General features: G+C 49.1%; 8 protein-coding genes across 8 annotated transcripts; 3 read left to right on the forward strand and 5 right to left on the reverse strand.

Annotated features, from left to right (window-relative positions):
* Positions 1 to 309: 309 nt before the first annotated feature.
* Positions 310 to 645, reverse strand: N7506_006422 (uncharacterized protein; the record flags this gene model as incomplete). The annotated part of the gene is made up of 1 exon (XM_056955715.1): positions 310 to 645. One exon carries the CDS (start codon positions 643 to 645, stop codon positions 310 to 312), a length of 336 nt encoding a protein of 111 aa, XP_056810049.1.
* Positions 646 to 1123: 478 nt separating this feature from the next.
* N7506_006423 (FAD-dependent oxidoreductase) lies at positions 1124 to 2389 on the forward strand (the record flags this gene model as incomplete). Its single annotated transcript, XM_056955716.1, has 1 exon — positions 1124 to 2389. One exon carries the CDS (start codon positions 1124 to 1126, stop codon positions 2387 to 2389), a length of 1266 nt encoding a protein of 421 aa, XP_056810050.1.
* A 235-nt stretch (positions 2390 to 2624) lies between these two features.
* Positions 2625 to 3821, reverse strand: N7506_006424 (uncharacterized protein; the record flags this gene model as incomplete). The annotated part of the gene is made up of 5 exons (XM_056955717.1): positions 2625 to 2707; positions 2776 to 2935; positions 2992 to 3486; positions 3544 to 3589; positions 3733 to 3821. The coding sequence occupies 5 exons, from the start codon at positions 3819 to 3821 to the stop codon at positions 2625 to 2627; spliced, it is 873 nt and encodes a 290-aa protein (XP_056810051.1).
* A 153-nt stretch (positions 3822 to 3974) lies between these two features.
* N7506_006425 (uncharacterized protein) lies at positions 3975 to 4669 on the reverse strand (the record flags this gene model as incomplete). The annotated part of the gene is made up of 2 exons (XM_056955718.1): positions 3975 to 4411; positions 4471 to 4669. The coding sequence occupies 2 exons, from the start codon at positions 4667 to 4669 to the stop codon at positions 3975 to 3977; spliced, it is 636 nt and encodes a 211-aa protein (XP_056810052.1).
* Positions 4670 to 5573: 904 nt separating this feature from the next.
* On the reverse strand, positions 5574 to 6668 carry N7506_006426 (isopenicillin N synthase family dioxygenase; the record flags this gene model as incomplete). Its single annotated transcript, XM_056955719.1, has 3 exons — positions 5574 to 5935; positions 5992 to 6292; positions 6351 to 6668. The coding sequence occupies 3 exons, from the start codon at positions 6666 to 6668 to the stop codon at positions 5574 to 5576; spliced, it is 981 nt and encodes a 326-aa protein (XP_056810053.1).
* Positions 6669 to 7137: 469 nt separating this feature from the next.
* N7506_006427 (YciI family protein) lies at positions 7138 to 7470 on the forward strand (the record flags this gene model as incomplete). The annotated part of the gene is made up of 1 exon (XM_056955720.1): positions 7138 to 7470. One exon carries the CDS (start codon positions 7138 to 7140, stop codon positions 7468 to 7470), a length of 333 nt encoding a protein of 110 aa, XP_056810054.1.
* A 969-nt stretch (positions 7471 to 8439) lies between these two features.
* On the reverse strand, positions 8440 to 9480 carry N7506_006428 (zinc-binding alcohol dehydrogenase family protein; the record flags this gene model as incomplete). The annotated part of the gene is made up of 1 exon (XM_056955721.1): positions 8440 to 9480. One exon carries the CDS (start codon positions 9478 to 9480, stop codon positions 8440 to 8442), a length of 1041 nt encoding a protein of 346 aa, XP_056810055.1.
* Positions 9481 to 14562: 5082 nt separating this feature from the next.
* Positions 14563 to 19568, forward strand: N7506_006429 (non-ribosomal peptide synthetase; the record flags this gene model as incomplete). The annotated part of the gene is made up of 3 exons (XM_056955722.1): positions 14563 to 14585; positions 14698 to 15510; positions 15560 to 19568. 3 exons carry the CDS (start codon positions 14563 to 14565, stop codon positions 19566 to 19568), a joined length of 4845 nt encoding a protein of 1614 aa, XP_056810056.1.
* Between the last annotated feature and the right edge of the window lie 467 nt (positions 19569 to 20035).

Here is a 20035-nt window from a genome sequence, read left to right on the forward strand (position 1 = left end):
TTGCTCGTGGAAGTTCGAATGACACCAATCAGTGTTTCTTTCGCACCCTCAGGTCAACCAGGGTTGCGTATGAAGCCTTTGTCAAACAATAATGATACCTTTCGCCCCATCTGGGCAAGTATGATGAAAGTAACTCATCTAATTCTGATGCCAGAATTAAAAATACTTTATTTTATGTCGCTATACAGTCAAAAAAAAAAAAAAAAAAAAAAAAAAATCTAGACATACTCCTTTCCCAGACTTGTGATTCGAACAATTTCAGGTCATTTGGAAGACACGTCAACCCCGCGAAAAGGAAAATCCAGGATGTCACAAAGACTTGCGAACAACGCATCGCATCGGTGTCACTATTGCATTCTCAACATCCCAAAATCCAACCTTGGCGTAGGGATCATTCCTAATCAGGTCTCGAACCGCTTTTTCACTTTCAGCTCGGAAACACTGCACACTCCCAGTAATCAAAAGCTCATCCCCAGTGGCTTGAGGATGTGCTGAAAGTGAAGGACCACCCCAAACAAGTATACCGGCTTCAATTAGCGGCGTGTTGTGCGCGAGATGTTCAAGGCGTGTATTGATGCGGGTTTCTAGGTCGTCGGGGTTCGCAGGCGTTTGGACCAACCAGTCGTAAAGTCGAGGAGAGGCCATGTCACTTGACGGTGAATGTGTTCTGATTTACATCAGCATCGAAACTTGTAGAGAGTAAGTGAGTATATCTTCAGTACGCAAAGAATGGTTTAAATTCAAACCTCGTCATGTAGAGTGGGGATGTGGGATCGTAACGCCGTTTGTGTCGCAAATATACGCAAAGGAAGACTTGCATAGGGAGTCGCTATTTGGAAATTCTCCAATTCCATTTCTACTTTCGAGGTTTGCGACTGGTATTGAAGTTTGCGCAACCTACTCGGCCTGCATCCTCGTGCCAAACTTCATCATTTTGACCTTCACAACTTAATCATGTTTCCTTCGGAGTTTCTGCGCTCCGAATACCCCCGAATACCAATATCTGGAAAGCCACAAAGTATGTCTCACAGAAGAGAATCTTTAACAGACTTACAGGTGAACCACGGTCCCATCAGTTCTTTCGATCGCTCTACCACTGAACACATATCACTTTGATACGACAATGCCGGATCCAACCCCGAGTCTTCCCATCATCATTATGGGCGCTGGCATGGTTGGTCTGACCATTGCACAAGCTTTTCGGAAAGCAAATATACCTTTTGAAATTTACGAACGCGATTCTTCCTACAACACGGAGAAGGGCAGGGGATGGGCCCTGACTGTCCACTGGGCTCTTGGAGCTCTCGAGGCATGCCTTCACGCAGAAATCTTCAATCGACTGGAGACTATTCAGGTTGACCCAACCTTGGATGACAGCCGCCGATTCTGCTTCATCGATCTGGCCACTGGGGTCCCGAAATACGTTATTCCCCCAACAAAGCGGCATCGTGTGAATCGTCGATTGCTTGGCCACTTAATCGGAGAGGGTATTGACATACGTTACAACAAAACTCTGTCGGACTTTTGCATTGACGGAAATGAAGTCAACGTTTCTTTTACTGACGGAGCATTCACAAAAGGGTGTCTGCTTATCGGAGCCGAGGGCCGGAACAGCAAAACCCGCCGCCTTCTTCTCGGCGAGAAGCTTGGTGGCTTGAACCCACTTCCGGTTTCCAGTATAGGCACCACAATCCTAATGACGCCTGATGAGTTCGCCTCAATCAGCACTATTGATCCCCTTCTCTTCCAGGGAGCCCACCCCGAGACAGGCGTGTATATGTGGTTTTCGCTGGTCTCTAGTCCAACTATCAATGGAAGCTTGGGAGCAGAGAAACCATATTACGAAGGTCAACTGATCCAGTCATGGCTGTACAAGAGTGAAAGCGACACTGTTCCGGAAACCGACATAGAGCGGCTCGCGATCTTCAAACGCAATGCAGAGAGCTTTGAGCCTCGTTTGCGAAGTGCGATTCTGTCGCTTCCAGATGACACCAAGGTGCTGCAAATCAAACTGGCTGATTGGTTACCAATACCCTGGGACAACCACAATGGCCATGTCACGGTTGCCGGTGACGGTGCTCATGCAATGACATCCTACCGCGGAGAGGCCTTCAATCATGGTGTCGCTGATGCTGCTATACTAAGCAGAAATCTTATATCTGCTTGGCATTCCTCGGATCCGGAGAATATCATGCAAAGAGCAGTCAACAGATATGAGGAGGAAATGCGCGACCGAACATACGATGCCGTGTTACTCAGTACGCAGGCTTGTTTAGAAGCACATGATTTACATTTTTTGCGGCCAGATAGCCCCTGTGTGAGTAAGCGGGCACAGATTGCCACTGAAGCTAGGGATGCAAGGGCGCATGCACGGCGAGAAATGGATTGATTGAGGGTTTTAGCTTCGCTTGCCCATTGTTTTCTGGAGGATAGGTCCCATTGACACTGCCTAATTGGGATTGACCCACTGTCAGTGGGCCCCGTTTGCTCGCCTCCAAAGATAGGGGCCGAAACCCACTGCCGGTCAGGTTGTGGGTCTCATGCTGGGGGCCAACCCGGCTTGTTTGAAGCACATTGAGGGAAACATGATCCAGACACAAAGCGGTTGAGAAGTGGTCTATCAACTATACGCGTTGTTCGTCAAAAGATTCAATGCCTAGGTAGCCGTTATGCTTCCCAGGTGACCCCTGGATATTCTCAGCCTGAGCTGTATAAAATAACATTATCATTCAGTGAAACACTGCTGTACTACCTCAAAGCTGGAAGAATCCTCACGCAGTGGCAAAGTCCTTTTCCCAATATTGTCGAAACTCTTCAAAAGCTGCATTGTATCAATGGCTCTCCACAACTCTGCTGCAAAATCTTGCCCGAAGTCATCATTTGAGACAAGAAACTCCACGCATAACGAAAGAGGTATACTTGTCAGAGGGTGAATCTATTCTGGTCAATGATTTCCACGGCTCTACCATCTTTAGTAACACAGCAGCTTACCTGAAAGGAACTGAGTTTGGATAACTCCTTGGTAAGGTTGACGATATGTTGCGTTGTCAATATGGCGCGTTTTCGAGATTCTTGGAGCAAGTCGCCGTCCTGTTTATTTACAGCTAGCCCTATCAATAACGCGGTCTCATGCAGATGCAAACGAGTAATAAGGAAGATGAGTGCGATAAAAAGGGCCATGGGGTCGGACTGTTGCATTTCCACGGCGCATGCCGAGAAGAAATTCTGCATCCACTGGTTGTGCATGGTATTGATCCACTCATGCTGAGTCCAAAGATCCTCAAGGGAATTTTGATAAATGTCCCCAACCTCGCAGTGATGACGATGGGAAAGCACGCGACCGCTGATCGTGGCTGCGATGATACACTCGGTAAACGCGGAAGCGGCAGGTGCGGCACTGGCGGCGAGTGCCTCGGGAAGGAACTCCATGATAATTGGTTGCCCGTTCTGGAAGTTGATCTCGGGACATGGAAGACGAATGGCGACCTAAAAAATCTGGTTAGACTGATTCAAAATATTTCTCAAGGAGAGTTGACTAATTACATTCTCACTGAGAGTCAATGGAGACCCTATGCGTATACTGACAAACCTGTCTAGGCAATAGGCCATCCAGAATGTGCGTCGTATTTCTTCTGATTCAACCCAGTCTCTCTGTTTATGTGCCAGGCTCGAGCCATCTATGCCATGTCGCCAGTTAAGTTGGATGAGTCTAAACGCCCGACCTGCACTGACCCATCCTCGCCGAAAGTCCACACACATGAACTCATGGACCGCAAGCAGAATCCAAGCTTGTACTTGCTCGAGATTGTTAGAGCTGGCATTTTGAATGCTTGAATTCAAGCTATGCAGAAGCTGCTGCGTATATTGATACAAAGATTCTCCCACATTTTGACGATGGGCTGAGAATGAAGCTGAAAGTGTCCACATAGCGTATCGCAGGCAGTTTTGCTCATCTGTGTTGTTACCATGTTGCCTCAGCGCAACGTATCGACTCTTGTGGAGTATTGGGAGGAGTCTTTGAACTCTATCAAAGTATAGCTGGTCTCTGGGAAAGCCATTAGCGCATGGGAGAAAATGGGTTTATCTTGCACTTGCAAGTCAGCCTCCATCAATTTGGAGATGTTCACACCGATTGTCATTGGATGTGAAGTTAGACCGCAGTGCCCTGCGAGGCCTTCCACTAAGGAAGATGTGACCCCGCCTAATCCATCCACGGAGGATGCAGCCGAGGGAATTGATGTCTTTGTTGAATCAAAGTCACCACCAAGCTGTCTTCCCTCGATAGTGATCGGGAACTGCCATTTCATCAGGTCAATATGATCATTCAACGCAGCAAAGTTGGGCTCGGGATCATCTTTGAATGGCTCTGTCGAGTCAGGGCCTTTTTGCAGTAGAAGCTGTTCTAAATTGGCTTTTTCAAGATATCAAATCAGTCTTTGAAGGAAATGAGCAATGCCAATTTAACCTTACCAATTCGATTCTGGAGGATTTTGAGGTATCCACGTTTAGGACCGCGGGGCGGCCGAGCGGTGATTTGGCATTCTACACCTGATATTTCACACAGACCACAACTCGGTTGACGACGGTCACAACGAAGCTTTCGTCTGCGGCATTCCTCACAAGCTAGTCCGAGCTTGTGTTGTGGGTTGGGTGAGGGCATCTTGTTCATCTGATGAGCGTTGTGTCCGAGTTCAAGGTAAGAGGACATTCCTCTTTGCGAGTTTATCCAACAGTAGATTGTTTGGTTACTTTCAGGATTCACCGCTGTATTGAAATATCTCTAGATGGGTCCTCACTGTTGTTCCATTGATAGAGATGGGCTGAGAAAGCACAGCCCCTAGCGACAATCAAGAGTTCGTCTTCTCAAAACCCTCTCTAAGACACGGAGGCGTGGCTTTGTGACAAGTCACCGCCGCCCTAGGTGAGCCTCTTGTCCGTGATGGTGAGTAAGGAATCTCAAGCTGTCCTACCTCGTCTCCAGCTCGTCAACTCCTACCCATGCTGTTTGATCTGCAATTTGTACGAGAATCCGAGCTGAACCTATATCCGTAGGCGCCGCGATGCAATGAGCTCCTCGTATACTGATTTGACAACATCTCGTGTTCAAGCGTCTCGCCTATCTCATACTATTCAAGTTAGAGCTCGAAGAAACCAAAGTTACGAGGGACCTGCGAAGACTTGGCGAGCCCCTCGCCATGGGTGTGCATCAAGACAACTTGAAGTTTGTTTAATCTGCAACTACCGACGGCCGAAACATTCTCGTAGTATGGATGGCGTGAATACTATGGCCAAAAGACAATTCTGAAAACAAATACGCGGTATTACAATACTTTCGCTTCTTATTGGTGATTCTTAAGGTTTGAGACAACAAGATGTGACTTGGTTTTGGAGAAATTTCATTGCGGGGTGGAAAGCTCTGGAAGCAGCGCTGACGACCAATTGGACTCTGATATTTCATCGATTGTCTCCCCGCGGCTGTCAAAGCTACTCCTCGAATTGTAATCCGCCACACTAGAATGATCGTAAAGTCAGTCCATTCTTTGATGTATGCCGCGCTAAAGCTCACGGCCCAATTACTTCAGCTTCTCGCCTGCCTTCCCCATAGTCTCAAGCAGTCTTCCTCGAATGTGCTCTGCGACTATTGTTTCAGTCCCGGATCCATCTAAAGTCTTGCACTTGAGCTTAAGCTGACCATTCAGGAAGAACGGAACACTATATCGGTGATTCGCCGTGAAAGTAACGACTCTGTGTCGGGCACTCCGATAATACCCACCAGTAAACTTCTGCAACATATCCCCAACATTGATCACATATGCATTTTCCTGAGGGGGAACAGGGATCCAGGTCTCTGTGGGTGGGTACCAGACTTCAAGGCCCTCGGTACCCATGTCCTGTAGGAGTATCGTCACACAACCAAAGTCAGTGTGATCACCGACTAGTTCCGTCAGCAATGACTATCATCGCGGAAGCTGCAGTGTAAGAATGATTTACCTCCAAATTGTCTATCATCTCTGATAGGCTGAGGGCCATAATGTAGCAGTCTCATCGGAATCGATGGATTGTTTTCGCCCAGAGGATCCAGTACGTCTGGTGAGCAGTTCCACTCCTTTGGCAAGCCACGGGCGAGAATCTTCAGCAGCACTTTGACAAGTGCCACCATTCTTGCTTGGTACTCCATTATTGGAATGCGAAACTCGTCCTCGGGTAGTGACTTGGGCCAAAGGTTAGGGCCCGTGGAAAATGTGCCGCATTCTGGATCATGTTCAGGAACTTCATGTCCAATGATGAAGCACTTCATTCAGGTCAATCATTAAGTGCTCAATATATCGCATTCCCACAGTTGAACCTACCTCTTTTGTATCAGGGAGGAGCCCTTCCTGGTGAACTTGAATACCCGGTGGTTCGTATCCCCTAAAAGACCTTCCTACGGACTTTGAAATGCAAACTTCCATCTTTTCCTGCTCGGATAAAGTGAAAAATAATTTCGCACAGTTCAAAGCCTGACTTTGGGCCTGCGGCGACACGCCATGCGCAATAAGGTTGAAAAAGCCATATCTTGTACAAGCGTTACGCATTTCATCAACCGCCCGTTGACGTTCCTCTTCTGTGCTAGATGTGTCAATCCATGCACTAATATCGACAGTTGGGATTGCTTCAATACTGCCCATGATGAGCCTGGGAGACTTTTGGTAGATAATTGAAAGTGGTTAGTATAAGAACTCCGTGGTATCTCTTTCTTGAAGGTGACAATCACTTGATAAAGATTACTCACATTCGGTAGTTGGCGTACTCAATGACGGGTCTGGTACAGCTGATGTGTAAACTTAACATAGAAAGTCCGAGCGGAGTTTTCGGCAGCACATCTTCCAGTCGTCCATGTTACCAAAGTTGTCGCGGTCAAAAGCCACGGCGCTCAAGTAGTAGACCTTGGAGTCGCACGACGGAGAATCTCAAACTCACTACGGAGTCCGTAGTATGGACTGCCTGAGGGCCATGATGACTTGACCCGGATGCGCTGTAACGTACAGGCTCGACATGTTGGATTTATATTAGCGTACCATTCCTCGCGTGGCGTGTACCTGTTGAACAAAAGTCAACATCAGTCTCTTTTGCCTCAAGCAAGAGCCCATCCTCAAGATGTCCCAAGACAACGAATTCCTGGTACGTCTCACAGATAAGCCCGACGTCCTCGAAACTCGGATCGCAAATCGGCCTTTGCATCTTATGCACAACCAACAACACTTCGCATCGGGAAAGATTGCCTTCGGCGGTCCTTTTTACTCATCACAACCTGAAGATGGCGAGGAGAGTATGTCCAAAATCATAGGGAGCATTCATCTTTGCAAAGCTTGCACCGAAAAGGAAGTTTGGCAAATGGTTCGTGATGACCCTTATGCCAAATTGGGGGTGTGGGATCTGGAGCGGACGGCGGTGACACCTATGAAAGTTTTTGTCAGCAAACCTCTGTGAAACTTTGACCAATCGCGATGTTGATATGACACATTGGCTTTTCTGGGTGTGCCTGAGAGATTTGAATTGATAATGTGACAGATAGATCTCGGGAAGGTTGTTACTCAAGGGTTGGAGGTCTGGTGATCTCCGGTTCACATTTGGAAGGAGTCAACAAAGTTGTTGAAAATTGAACTTTAGTCGGGGTTTTCGGAGGTCTCTTAGCCAGCCAAGTGTTTCCAAGAAGCGCTAGTGAATCAAACCCTCTCAAATTCAGTTTTCCAATTGTCCATGGGGATGTTGGGCATAGTTTGTCACATCACTCAGCCAAACGTGCCCAGGTGGTATTACTCGATACACAGTTGTCTCGTATTACCTTCGTTTTACTCGGTTGGGTATTTTATTCCTCTGTGACGTTGACCACTAGGCTATATTAGGTTAGCGTTACTTTTGCGATACTGTCAAATAACTGTTTCCATCGATGTATATTTCAGTCAAAACAGGTGACGAGAGCAGGTTTCCAACCTTGTGTGTGTAGGTACCGTGTTTTCTTTCTCTTACAAGGTTGTAAACTACCACCATTTAGACAGATCTCTGAAACTTGCATCTAGCACACAGGGAGAATGGGGAGGCTGCAAACCAATCGGAACAGCTCGAATGAATATGACGATTGCTCTCCAGCGCTTCATCTCTAAATCCATCTTAACGGGTACATCTAAGGTAGGATTCTGGATATCCCGGACTGGATCGATCATTACTAAATTTTAGTGATGAGAGGGTTTTATGTGTCAGTTTCCACCAGCGCTAGACCCTAGAAACTCCATATCATCAAATTAACAATCAGGAATTGGAAGGGATCATGTCAGGCATGATTCAAAAGAAAAGTGATGTTTCAATTCATTGAATGAGCGGAGAGGCTATGGGTCGATTAGAGGCACTATCGACACAACATGGGAGGCAGATGCCAAATAGTACTTGCAGATGAAAGTCTCAGACTGACGAGATGTTGGGAAGAGTCACAACAATCTTGCTACCAGAGGTTCCTATGTTTACCAGATCAACTCCAGCTTGAATCTCTCCAAGTCCAGTTCCAGTAACACGAGCAGGAGGGGCAGGAATGAAGCTGCCTGCTTTCAGCGCCTTGGGTAGAAAGTCCTCATAGATTGCCTTTCCGACATGGTTGTCCTTGAGGGTAGTACCGAAAACGCTCGAGACTGCAAGTCCATCAGGAGCCGGGAACCCACCCTTGACAGTGGCCACAAACTTCTTTCCCTCGGACTGAGAAACGATAAGAACGGTAGGAGGAGTGCCAGCGAAGCCAACACAGTCCATAGCGCCAGCGAGCTTCTTTCCCTTGAGAGCGGCGACGAGGTCTTCCACGACGGTGAGGCTTGCGTAGTCAAAGACCTGGGAAGCACCGAGACTCTTGACGTGCTCAAAGTTCTTGGGCGAAGAGGTGGTGAAGACTTCGTATCCAGCGGCAACTCCGAGCTGGATCGCATTACTTCCGACGCTGCCTGCACCACCCCAGATAAGGAGCGCTTCACCAGTAGATCCACGAGGCTCGGTGGGGAGCTTGAGCCCCAAGAAGTCGTCTTGGAAGAGGCCACATGCAGCGGTGGAAAGGCCGAGAGGAAGAACGGCAGCGTTCTCGTACTCAATGGCGTCGGGCAGCTCGCTGGTCATGTTGACCTGAAGGATGGTGTAGGCCTGGAAAGCGTTGTCTTGGATGCGCTTTGTAGCCATTCCAACGGCATGACCGACGACGCGATCCCCAACCTTGAAACGAGCGACCTCGGGGCCAACTGCGACGACATCACCGGCGACGTCCTGGCCGAGAATGGTTGGGTAGTTCATGGGCCACCAAGCCTTGGACTGAAGACTACCATCAACGGGATTGATGGCAACGGCGCGATTCTTGACAAGAATCTCATTGATTTCGGGAGTGTAGGTGGGAGCGTCCTTCACCTGGAATGGGTGCTTCTTGGCCTCAGTGAGCCAGGCGGCGGAGTTGGTGCTGTTGGCAGCCATCGTGAGTGTCCTGATAGAAAGGTTTAGCTGCGACCGCAACCTAACAAGCTTGGAGAGCATATCAGAATGATACGGACCTTTGAACTGTTGATGAAAGGTGGGAGATGCGGAATGAGATGGAGAGAGGAAGAAGGAAGAAGGAACAGAGAGGAGAGAAATATGAGGGGCCGAGAGGGAGGGGGAGGTGGTTTTGCTAAGCTTTATTTATGCCTTCACGCATTACACCCCGCTCTGTGAGTAAAACCTTCCGCGACGTGCTTTTCCAGCTATATACAGATGACATTTATCGCGGCGCAAGTCTAACCCGAAGGGGTGACAGACTAGCCCAAACGGGTCTAGTGTATCTGCGGCTCAACGGCCGCGCCCGAGTTCCTGGGAATCGCGACCATATCACATTTACCTTTTTCGATTCATATTTTGACCCATGAGCAATCAGGCAGACTAATTTGTGCAATAAATTATTTAGTATATGATACTCGTGGCCATTAACACTGCGCCCAACCTTGGAAGTGGGTAGATATTATCATGACATCACTCGTACATGGCGATAGGTTGGGGTGACCCATACATAGAGTTGAGGTAGAAAACATTTTTTCAGATAAATGCTGCTCGAAGACCAAATTATGATGCTGATTTTGAAAACCTTGGAAGTATTCATTCGTACTCATGTAAGAACCTTGGAACTCCTGAAAGTCTGCATACGCCGGCTACTCAGACGTGTTCTGTGGCTAGGATGGATGAATCCCGGTATATATATCCAATTCGAATTACTCCAGGACTCCGCACAACAATGAAAGTCCGCTCAACCCATCTGTGAATCTTCAGAAGTTCGAAGCCAACATCTGAAGTATTCCTAGGTTTAGCTTGTACATAGTGTGATGAGGAAACCGCGCCACATCTCATCTGTGCCACATGCGCCCCAGGGGTATTTCTAGCCCCATTTTCCTAGCATAGCAATCCAAGGATTCTACATCTCTCTCAAGAACACCATATATTTCCTATTCCGGTAGCTCATGGGGCCTCGCTTGCCTCCCTATCCCCGTCGAGCACTGGGCACCCCCGTCGTCTTGTCTGCGATGTCAGACCGCCAGCGCGCTCTTCCCACTACAATAGTTGATGCTCTGCTCTGTGCTAGTACTCAACTTGAAGAATTCACGATAGGGATGAGTTTTCGACAGCGTAGTGTTATCTTAAGGGCTTTCTCAATAGAAAGAAGAAGTTGCTAAGCCACGGGCTCCTTTTTTTTCCAAATGCCGACAACATCTGTTCTACATCAGGAGAGGGTTGGGCACTGCGGGGCTTCCAAAGTTCAGCAACAAATGCAATAGTTCAAAGTCAAAACATAATGCAAGCACCCCGGCGCAAAATCCAGGAGTCTTCAGAAACGATGCTCATGCTCAAATCACTCCCTGGATCGTACTCCACCTGCAGGGCTCCTATCAACTAATTTCACTATCTCATCACCCGAAGTGAATAGGTACGACAGCAAACTTTCGGAACTCGCCCGGTGACATTTCCAGAAACACTAGTGCCATGGTCACGGCTTTCTCTTTCTAATATTTGGATCCCAATAGGTAGTTATTCTGAGCGCATGCAAGGGCAAACTTGGAAAATCGCAAGTCTTGGCATTGCGCGGATTGGATGGGAATTGGTGAAACAGATCGACTCTCGGACTCAGAGCGAGGCCGGGCTTCCCGGCTGTCCCTGGGCGCGAAAACTTTAAGCAACTCTAAAACAGGGCATCTTGATGATTCCAGCTGAGCGAAAAACCTGACAGACGATTTGTGAAACGTGCCAGTAGGGCGGAAGTGGACCGGACGCCCAAAATTGAGCCTATCCCCACCAGCACCCCTTGGGCATCATGGCAACAAGATGGAAATTTCTTTTGATGTCATATCGGGGTAGATGAGATGTCAGTAAATTGATCTAGAATGATCGCGATGAAGTTTGAGATCTCTTAGGGCTGTTCAATATGCACGTTGCAATTGGCCCTACGGGTGACAAATACCTTGTGTGCGTTTGTCCTAGCTAAGAAGGTAGTTACTGCAAGTGCAATAAAGACCTCATGTTAGCTTTAAATGGGTGTGGACAAGACACGTATAGCTCACTGTAGTCTCTGACCGCACACAGCAGCTTTGGAAGCAGTGCGTTGTGCGGGAACGATTTTGGATGTTGTTTTCCTCAAAAGTTTGGGGGACGGGGTTTCAACGGTCTCCGTTCCCAAGTAGGACCAGCCAGGTCCTCAGGACGCACGCCAAGTAGTTTCTTCGAAAGCCCTCCCAATCTAGATCTGCACGACATTCTATTGCAAACCACCGCATACCTTGAGATATTGCTATTGTGCATAAATGCATCGAAATGGCGTCTACGGCACGACGCTGAAGTCTGTGCCTCAGAGGAGACAAGTATTGCGTCATACCACCCGAACCCTGAATAATCGGGCCCGTGGAGAGCCGGGACGGAGTAGACGAGACAAGCATAACCCGCGCCCGACGGAGTTGGCAAGTGGCGCTAGGGGCGGGGACACAGCGGTCTAGATCAATGAGAAAAGTCCCTCACTAAACGAATCAGAGCGAGATAGTGGGTTGGCAGGAAGCCCCACTCAGGAATTTCCTAAGCCCAAAACGGCATGAGACTGGAGTTGTGCAGCATCCTCCATTAAGGGGCAAACGGGCGAGCAGCGGGACGTTCTCCAATCGGGTTTCTGACACCCTTCTCGTACTTGTACAATGTTTATCGTATACCGTATACCTCGCAACAGACATAGCCATATTCCTTGTCTTAGGTGGGATATGCAAGTCTGACATGCGTTGTGCTTTGTGCTTAAGGTTTCGGGATCTCCGGCTTCGGTGTTATCGTATTCGCACCGGTGACAGAGGAAGCAGAAATTCAACTCTCGCGTGCAAGGAACAATGTGGCCAAGTTCTTTTCTTCGATGTGTTCCATGGTTATCTGAGTAGTACTTTAGTTTATCTGGGAACATCGACTTTGCACGAGCAGGAAATTCTTAACATTTCTCAAATTTTGGGCCTTTCTGGCTCCACTATGCCAAGGACTCATGTGAAAAGCTTGGCGGTACTCCAGACGCCGTTGGTCGTTCCAGGGTGCAATGCGATTGTAATAGCCGAGAGAAAAGACATCATCCATGGAACACATCTCGGGTATCAATTCCACGAGAATATCGCGGTAGCGAGAAAAATTTTATTCTCTAAGCGAGCTCGGAGCGCAGGTTCCCGACTCAACACCATCAGATAAGATAGATCAGATCCGCTCACTGGCTGGTAGTGCAGATCTTTCCACAGAGCGTTGCGTGTACGAGCGGATCTTGCCCGTTTTGGTCTGACGGATTCCGCCTAATTGAATTCAACTTCTCTCCAATTTCTCTGCATATTGCCTGTTTCATCGTACTCCGTATCTCACACCAAGATCGGCAGAACAAGTGTACTGTACACAATTGAGCGCAACATGACCCCACTGATGCTTGAAATTAATTAAAAAAAATGATCTCGACAAGGGCGCTTGCGCAGGTTATATTGATCGAGAGATCAACCCGTGCAAGATGACGAGGAATGTCACTTGGTTGATTGGTCTTTGTATCTGAAACTCAGAAGAAGGGTCTGGAGGTATCACGTAAAACAGCACATGGATAGTGACACACGTCAACTCACGTCAAGGAGGTAATGATATATTAAATTCATCAGCGCAATATAGACGAAGCCGAGAACAATCCTGCACGCTCGGGACCCCGAGTTCACGGGATTTGTGGGATTTCCCGGACGGAAAGTTAAACAGGAATCTGATACTCCGTTCGGAGTCCGTTCGGAGGACTCCGTATAGTTTTTACTTTTGTATACTTGAAATGTAGCCCGGGAGTCTCCGGAATCGGAACTGAACGTATTCAGTAAGAGACTGAAAGCACGCCATGTGAATCAACTCGAACCCCGGATCGAAAGACTGGAAATGGCAGGAACAAGGCTCATAGGGCACACGGTGCGGTCGAACTGTTGCCAAGAGCAGTCCTGACGATCCCTACGACTTGAGGTCAGAAATGGGTCTTGGCGCAGGAATTAGGGGATTTTCCGTCGCCTTGTGGGCCCTGACCTGATACCATGGAAGCTTCAGGCCTTGGAAGATCGCCATTGGCAGTTACCATTCTCAACAAAAGGGGCCGAGTGAACGGGCATTGGTGGCAATAGTGGCCAAGCGTTTGCCGTTGGGACCCACGTGGGTCCTGCCCTAGCTGGTCGATCCATGACGATCCCGCGAACCTATAGAGGACCTCCAACTAGTGAGTTGGGCGGACTTGGCGGGACTCAAAATTGACCCTAAAAGCCATCGCCCGTATGTATACGAATATCACAAAGAGTAGAGTAAAATGTTGGTGCTTTTTGCATCTAAGACGCAAGTGGTATAGATTGTGCCTTGGCTAAATCAAAACGGCCTAGGTGGAATGTTCAGAGCACGTTAGAGGAAAACGGGTCCCGTACCTCTTCACGATAATGAAGGTCCCACGGATGCATGTGCTACATTAGGTAAAATGCACAGCCGCTGGAACCAACCAGCAGCGCAAATCCCATATCACCCCTCCGAAGAGGACCGGATTGTCGTGAAATTGGGCCTCTGCGGGCCTCCAGAGATTGTCGATCAAAGTTCTAGGTTTTCACTACCTGCCGACTCTGGAACACTAGACGACACAGAGTACACTCTGATGCAGGGCAAGGCGTCCCATAGGTTGCATTTGAGATTAGTTCAGCCGTACCTGACGGTTGAACCGAGAATTGTGATTGGTCTTTCTTTCCGTCAGGGCATTTTGAATATCCGATGTTGGAGTTCTACAATGTATGGGTCCAGATTTTGCTGGGTCAAGGCTGGGGACCTGATGCGCTGCGGGTCCTTGCCTCTTGATCCAGTATCCATATGGAGAAAATAACACAATCGCAATGGTGTCCGTGATGTAACTCTCTAAGTACTGATGGATCGTCGCCCTCCTCGGGGTAGACTCGTAGCCATATAAGTTGCCAAGGGCCCCTCTCCTGGATGGATGTAGAGAATTGTGTTTGAGAAATCTATACACTATTGACCATGGCGGATCTGCCAAGAACTTCGTATGTGAATATGGCTTTTATTTTCTCGTTCCTTTTTTGTTTGTGATGTTGAACATCTTTGCTTTTTTTGATTGTGATCTTGTTGATTCATGGCATTCTAACCTATCTGCAGTCTCGTTGAGCAGCTCCTACGCTTGCGTGCGGAAGCATCACAACCCAGCTCTTCTCAAACCCTCTCCTCCCTCCTTTCCTCCCATGCTGGCCCATGGCCCACACGTGAGCTGAACCTCGCGTTCCAAGACATCTACAAATCCCTCCCCGAATCCCTGAAAGCCAACAACGATGAGTCTATATCACAACTCCGAGCACAAGTCAAGGCAGCCACACCAGATATTGGGGAATTAGTAGGCACTGACTCTCGTCCTGGATTCATCGACGCTACCACTGGTCAAAACTTGACACACAATGCGCTTCGGCAATTTGTCCAGAGCTTCCACATCCCTGTGGGACCCTCCAGTCATGGAAAGCCTCGAGTTGCAGTCATCCTACCCAACGGCCCTATCATGACCGTTGCGGTTCTTGCTTTCGCTAATAGATATACCATGGTGCCTATGGCATCCAATACGGTTCCAGAACAGCTTCAGCTGGATATGGATCAAGTGCAAGCTGACGCCGTTGTCGCGCTGGACGCTGACATTGGTAGGCTACAACTCGACAACGGAGTTCGGCCTGTGTTCGGTATCGAGCATCTTCCCGACTTGACTATTAGACTGGTGTCTGCAAAGAACACTTCCAGTCAAACAAGCTTCCCACCTAACACTGGCAATGATATTGCCATCATTCTGTTCACCAGTGGCACCAGTGGTAACAAGAAGTTGGTTCCCATCACAACTTACAACCTCATCTCGGGTACTATGGCCACTATTGAGTCGGTGGAGCTAGCCGAGAGGGATACTTGCCTCAACATGATGCCTCTGAACCATGTGTAAGTCCCCCGCATGCCGCATTACCACAATTTGAACTAACGAAATCAGTGGTGGAATTATCCGCAGTATTCTCTCTCCTATTCTTGCTGGCGGCGCTACGATTTGCTGTCCGTCTTTCGATCCCAGTATGTTCTGGGATGCTGTACAGAGCCCTCACATGACACCAACCTGGTACTATGCCACTCCCACCATGCATCAGATGATCCTTGGCGAGGCTGAGCACCGGCCCGATGCCTTCAAGCAAAGCGCTATCAAGTTTATCTGTAACGCTGGTGCCGGTCTTCCTCCCTCGCTGGCGGGACAGCTTCGTGATACCTTCAACTGCGTTATTCTGCCCAGTTACGGAATGACTGAGTGTATGCCCATTGCTGCTCCTCCCAAAGACTATACTCTTGACCGTCATGGTACCTCAGGACGGATTGTCGGTCCCGAAGTCGCAATTATGTCCGAGGGCGGCAAGCCTGTTCCACGTTGTGAAATGCTAGGCCACATCTGCATTCGCGGATCACCCGCTTTTGAGGGATACCTGACTGCCGATGGTAAGATCGATACCAGTACTTTCGACGAGTCTGGTTGGTTCGACACCGGTGACCTTGGATACCTTGATGCCGACAACTATCTTTACATTACTGGCCGCAGCAAGGAGGTCATCAACCGCGGTGGTGAAATTATCTCTCCCGTGGAAGTTGAAGATGCCGTTTTGACCACGGCCAAACACCCTGGCTCGCCATTATACGGTCGCGTGACTGAGACTTTGGCTTTCTCTGTCCCCGATGAGGTGCTGCAGGAGGTTGTCGGTGTGGTCATCGTCACGGCCCCCGGTAGCGCCCGGCCCGATCTCCGACAACTGCAAGAAGCTTTGCAGCCAATTCTCCACCAGCCTAAGTGGCCTGCTTTGGTTGTGTACATGGACCGTGTGCCAAAGTCCAACAACAAGATCCAGCGAATCAAACTAGCCCAGCGTTTGTCCTTGGAGCCTCTTACTCCGACGACTCCACTGGCAAACCGCCACTTTGAGGCGGTATGCCCGCCCAATGGCACTCCTCTTAGTGAGCCAATTGCTAAGAAGGCCTGTGCAATCAACGACCACGTCATCCGCTCTGCGCTTACAGAGAAGGCAAAGACATCTGATGTACATATCCAAATCAACCCTCGTGATGGATTTGCACAGGCTGTTCTGTTTGGTCAAAATCCTGAGATTGACCACGTCAAGCCCAGTGACCTCTTGGAGCAACTCGATGGATATATGATTCCCAGTCGAATCATTCCTCTCAAGGATTCCATGCCACTCGACTTCTACGGAAATCCCGATCAGGCCGCCATCGACGAGGCCATCCGTGCTCTGCACTCCGATGGAGATCTGACTCCCATTCAGCGCCGTACTCGCGAGATTTTCGCCGCCGCTTTATCTTGCGGACCAGAGGATGTCTCCGGACTTACTGACTTCTTTGCCGCTGGCGGTGATAGTCTCAGTGCGGGTCGTCTGGTTTCCCAACTTCGTCGAGAATTCGGAATTTTCCTTGCCGGTGACATCTTGTTCCATCAGCCCACTATCGGTGATGTTGAGCGCAAGATCACTGAAAGTGTCGAAGTCAAGGCCACCAAGGGTGACGGCGAGAAGGTTGAACTGCCTGGCTGCGAGGAAACATACAGCAGTACAAACCCGATTGTCATGTTCTTCCATCTGTTCCCGGTGATGTTCTTCGTCCCTATGAAGCGTGCTTTCGAGTGGCTTATCTTCGCGTATGTCGTGGCTGAGTGTTCTACTCTATGGCCCGTTCGCGATCACATTCTTGGCCGTGTTATCCTGATTGTGCTGGCTGTGCTGTCCGCCCGCGTTTCTTCAAACATCTTGTTCCCCCTCCTTGGTATCTTGTTCAAGTGGCTTGTCATTGGACGCTTCAAGGAGGGCATGTACCCAATGTGGGGCCCATACCACACTCGCTGGTGGTTGACCCAGAAGGCGTTACAAGTGTGCGGAAGAGGCTTCTTCAAGAAGTGGAACTGGTCGCGGGTGGCTTTCTACCGGCTTCTTGGCGCCAAGATTGGCAAGAATGTTACTCTCGTTCCATCCGCCAAGCTTGGTGAGTATGACTTGATCGAGCTTGGTGACAATGTCGTCTTGGATACCTGCCAGGTTCGTCCTTTCGCGGTCGAGCGCAACACTTCCATGCTTCTGAAGAAAATTCGCATTGGGAAAGATTCTTCGGTTGGCACCAAGGCGGTCATTGCCCCCGGGGCCGATGTTCCCGAGAACACCTGCATTGGCCCTAACTCGTCCAGCTGGGAGCTTCAAGACGCTGATGAGTCTAACCGTGATCTTCTTTCCAGTCGCATCCCTCAGCCTCATTGGATCTGGACTTTGCTTATTGTTGAGCCCATCAAGATCATTGTTTGGGTTTTGGCTCGCCTCACGTGGATGGCTGGTCTCATCCCTATGGTTCAAAACTACCCTGCTTTCTCGAACGATATGTTCCTGTCTGTTCTGAAGTGGTACACCAGTGGCCAGCGGATTGGATTCCATATCACTGCGAGACTCTGCCGCTCTGTCGGAGGGCCTATTGTGCTCTTCCTCTCGCTTTTGATTGTCAAGAAAATTCTCGATCTCGTCTGCGGTAAGCCCAAGCCTGGTCCTGCCTCCAAGCAAAGTGAGCGTCAGAAGATTCGCGCTGCGGTCCTTGCACAGATACTTCCCGCCGGTGATATCCACGACCTCACTCGTCTCGTCGGTCGCCACTACGAGCTGGTTTCCATGGCTATCCGTGCACTTGGCGGAAAGGTTGGCAAACGCGTCTACTGGCCCAGTGTTGGTCCCGCTCTTCCCGACTTTGATCTCATCGAAGTTGGCAACGATGTTGTTTTCGGATCTCGCTCAACTCTTGTCACATCCGACGGCTATGGTCGTGACCGTGTTGTCATTGGTGATGGCACCATGGTTGGTGATCGTGTCGTCGCTTTGCCAGGTACTACTATCGGTCGCGAGGCCATGATTGGTTCTGGTGCCTTGCTCCGCCGTAACGGTGAATACCCAGCCAATAGTGTCTGGACTGGTAGCAAGGGTGGTGACGCAATTCAATTCCCAAGTTCCACGACCAGTTCCAATGCCCCCACTGTTATTGGAAGCAGCAGTAACAGTGCCAACGGCAGCAGCAGCGACGACGAGAAGAAGACAAAGTATACCGTCGATGAGAAGCACTCGGTTTCAGTTGGCAAGTCCAAGGCGGTTGGCGAGAGCAACGAGAAGGATACGATCAAGCCATTCGGTCGCGCCTTCTATGACCATAACGCCAATTACTATGTTCTTCGTATTTGGCAAATTGTGATCTACTCCGTTCTTTCTGTGGTTGTTGTCACTGTTTACTGGTTGCTGCCTGTTGTTTTCTCTCTGTTTGTCCTGCGTGCCATCCTCACTCACAGCACCGCAGTCGCGTTGAGTGTCGGCCCATGGCGCCCATTTGTTCTTTACGGCCTGCTCGCCTCTATCTTGTCTGTCATCAACTGCGTTCAGACTTTCCTTGCTCTCCACATTGTCATTGCCATCAAGTGGGCAGTTATGGGACGACGCTTGGAAGGCCAGTACCACTGGGACAAGAGCAGCTACAACCAACGCTGGCAATTCCTTCTCTCCTGTGAGACCCTTATTAAGGATTGCTATGGTGGTGTCGGGCTTCTTCCCATGATTACTGGCTCTGCCTACCTTGCCTACTACTACCGCAAGCTCGGCGCAACCATTGGAAAAGACTGCGCAATTCACGCCAATGGTACACCTAATGTCTTCTTCACTGAGCCTGATCTCCTCACCCTTGGTGACCGTGTTGCCGTTGACGACGCCAGTCTGGTTTGCCACTTGAACTCCCGCGGTGGCTTCGAGCTGCACACTTTGAACGTTGGAGACCGAAGCATCCTGCGCGCTGGATCGCGCTTGATGTCCGGTGCTTCCATGGGCAAGGACGCTTGTCTTCTTGAGCACACACTTGTTCTTTCGGGTGACCATGTTGAAGATGGAGACACCCTTCAGGGATGGCCTGCTGAGGGCTTTGAAGGAACAAGGGTTTAAAGATTTTTTCGATCTTTCTAAACTATGACTTTTATGACTCTTGTCTTTCGAGTTAGATGGCTTACACATTTCATTGTATATAGACTTGAAGAAATTTTTGACGTTTTTACACATCTCATGCCCAGGTGCATTACTCATAGAATTCAATGCATGGATCTTCACTTGAATTGAATAAAGCCAGCCCTGGAGCCTATTAAATTCCAAGATTTGATATCTTTCCCTATCCATAATGAGCTAGAGCCAAATCTTTATTGCAGATCCATGGATGTTGACTTCGCCTAGTTGGCTCCAGTTGCACGCATTTTACGCCTCGCCACATTGACCATCACACGCAAGTAATGGTAAAAAGTGAAAGCGGAGAAGACACAGTGATGAACATTGGAATATGACACAGTGCACACACCCCGAAGTTCGGTGGAAAGGAAGAAAGACTGCGCTGGAAACAACGTTCAACATGAAAAGGAAAA

This window comes from Penicillium brevicompactum (assembly GCF_028827555.1).
Source record: "Penicillium brevicompactum strain IBT 35665 chromosome Unknown utg000005l_segment0_segment0, whole genome shotgun sequence".
Lineage (NCBI taxonomy): Eukaryota > Fungi > Ascomycota > Eurotiomycetes > Eurotiales > Aspergillaceae > Penicillium > Penicillium brevicompactum.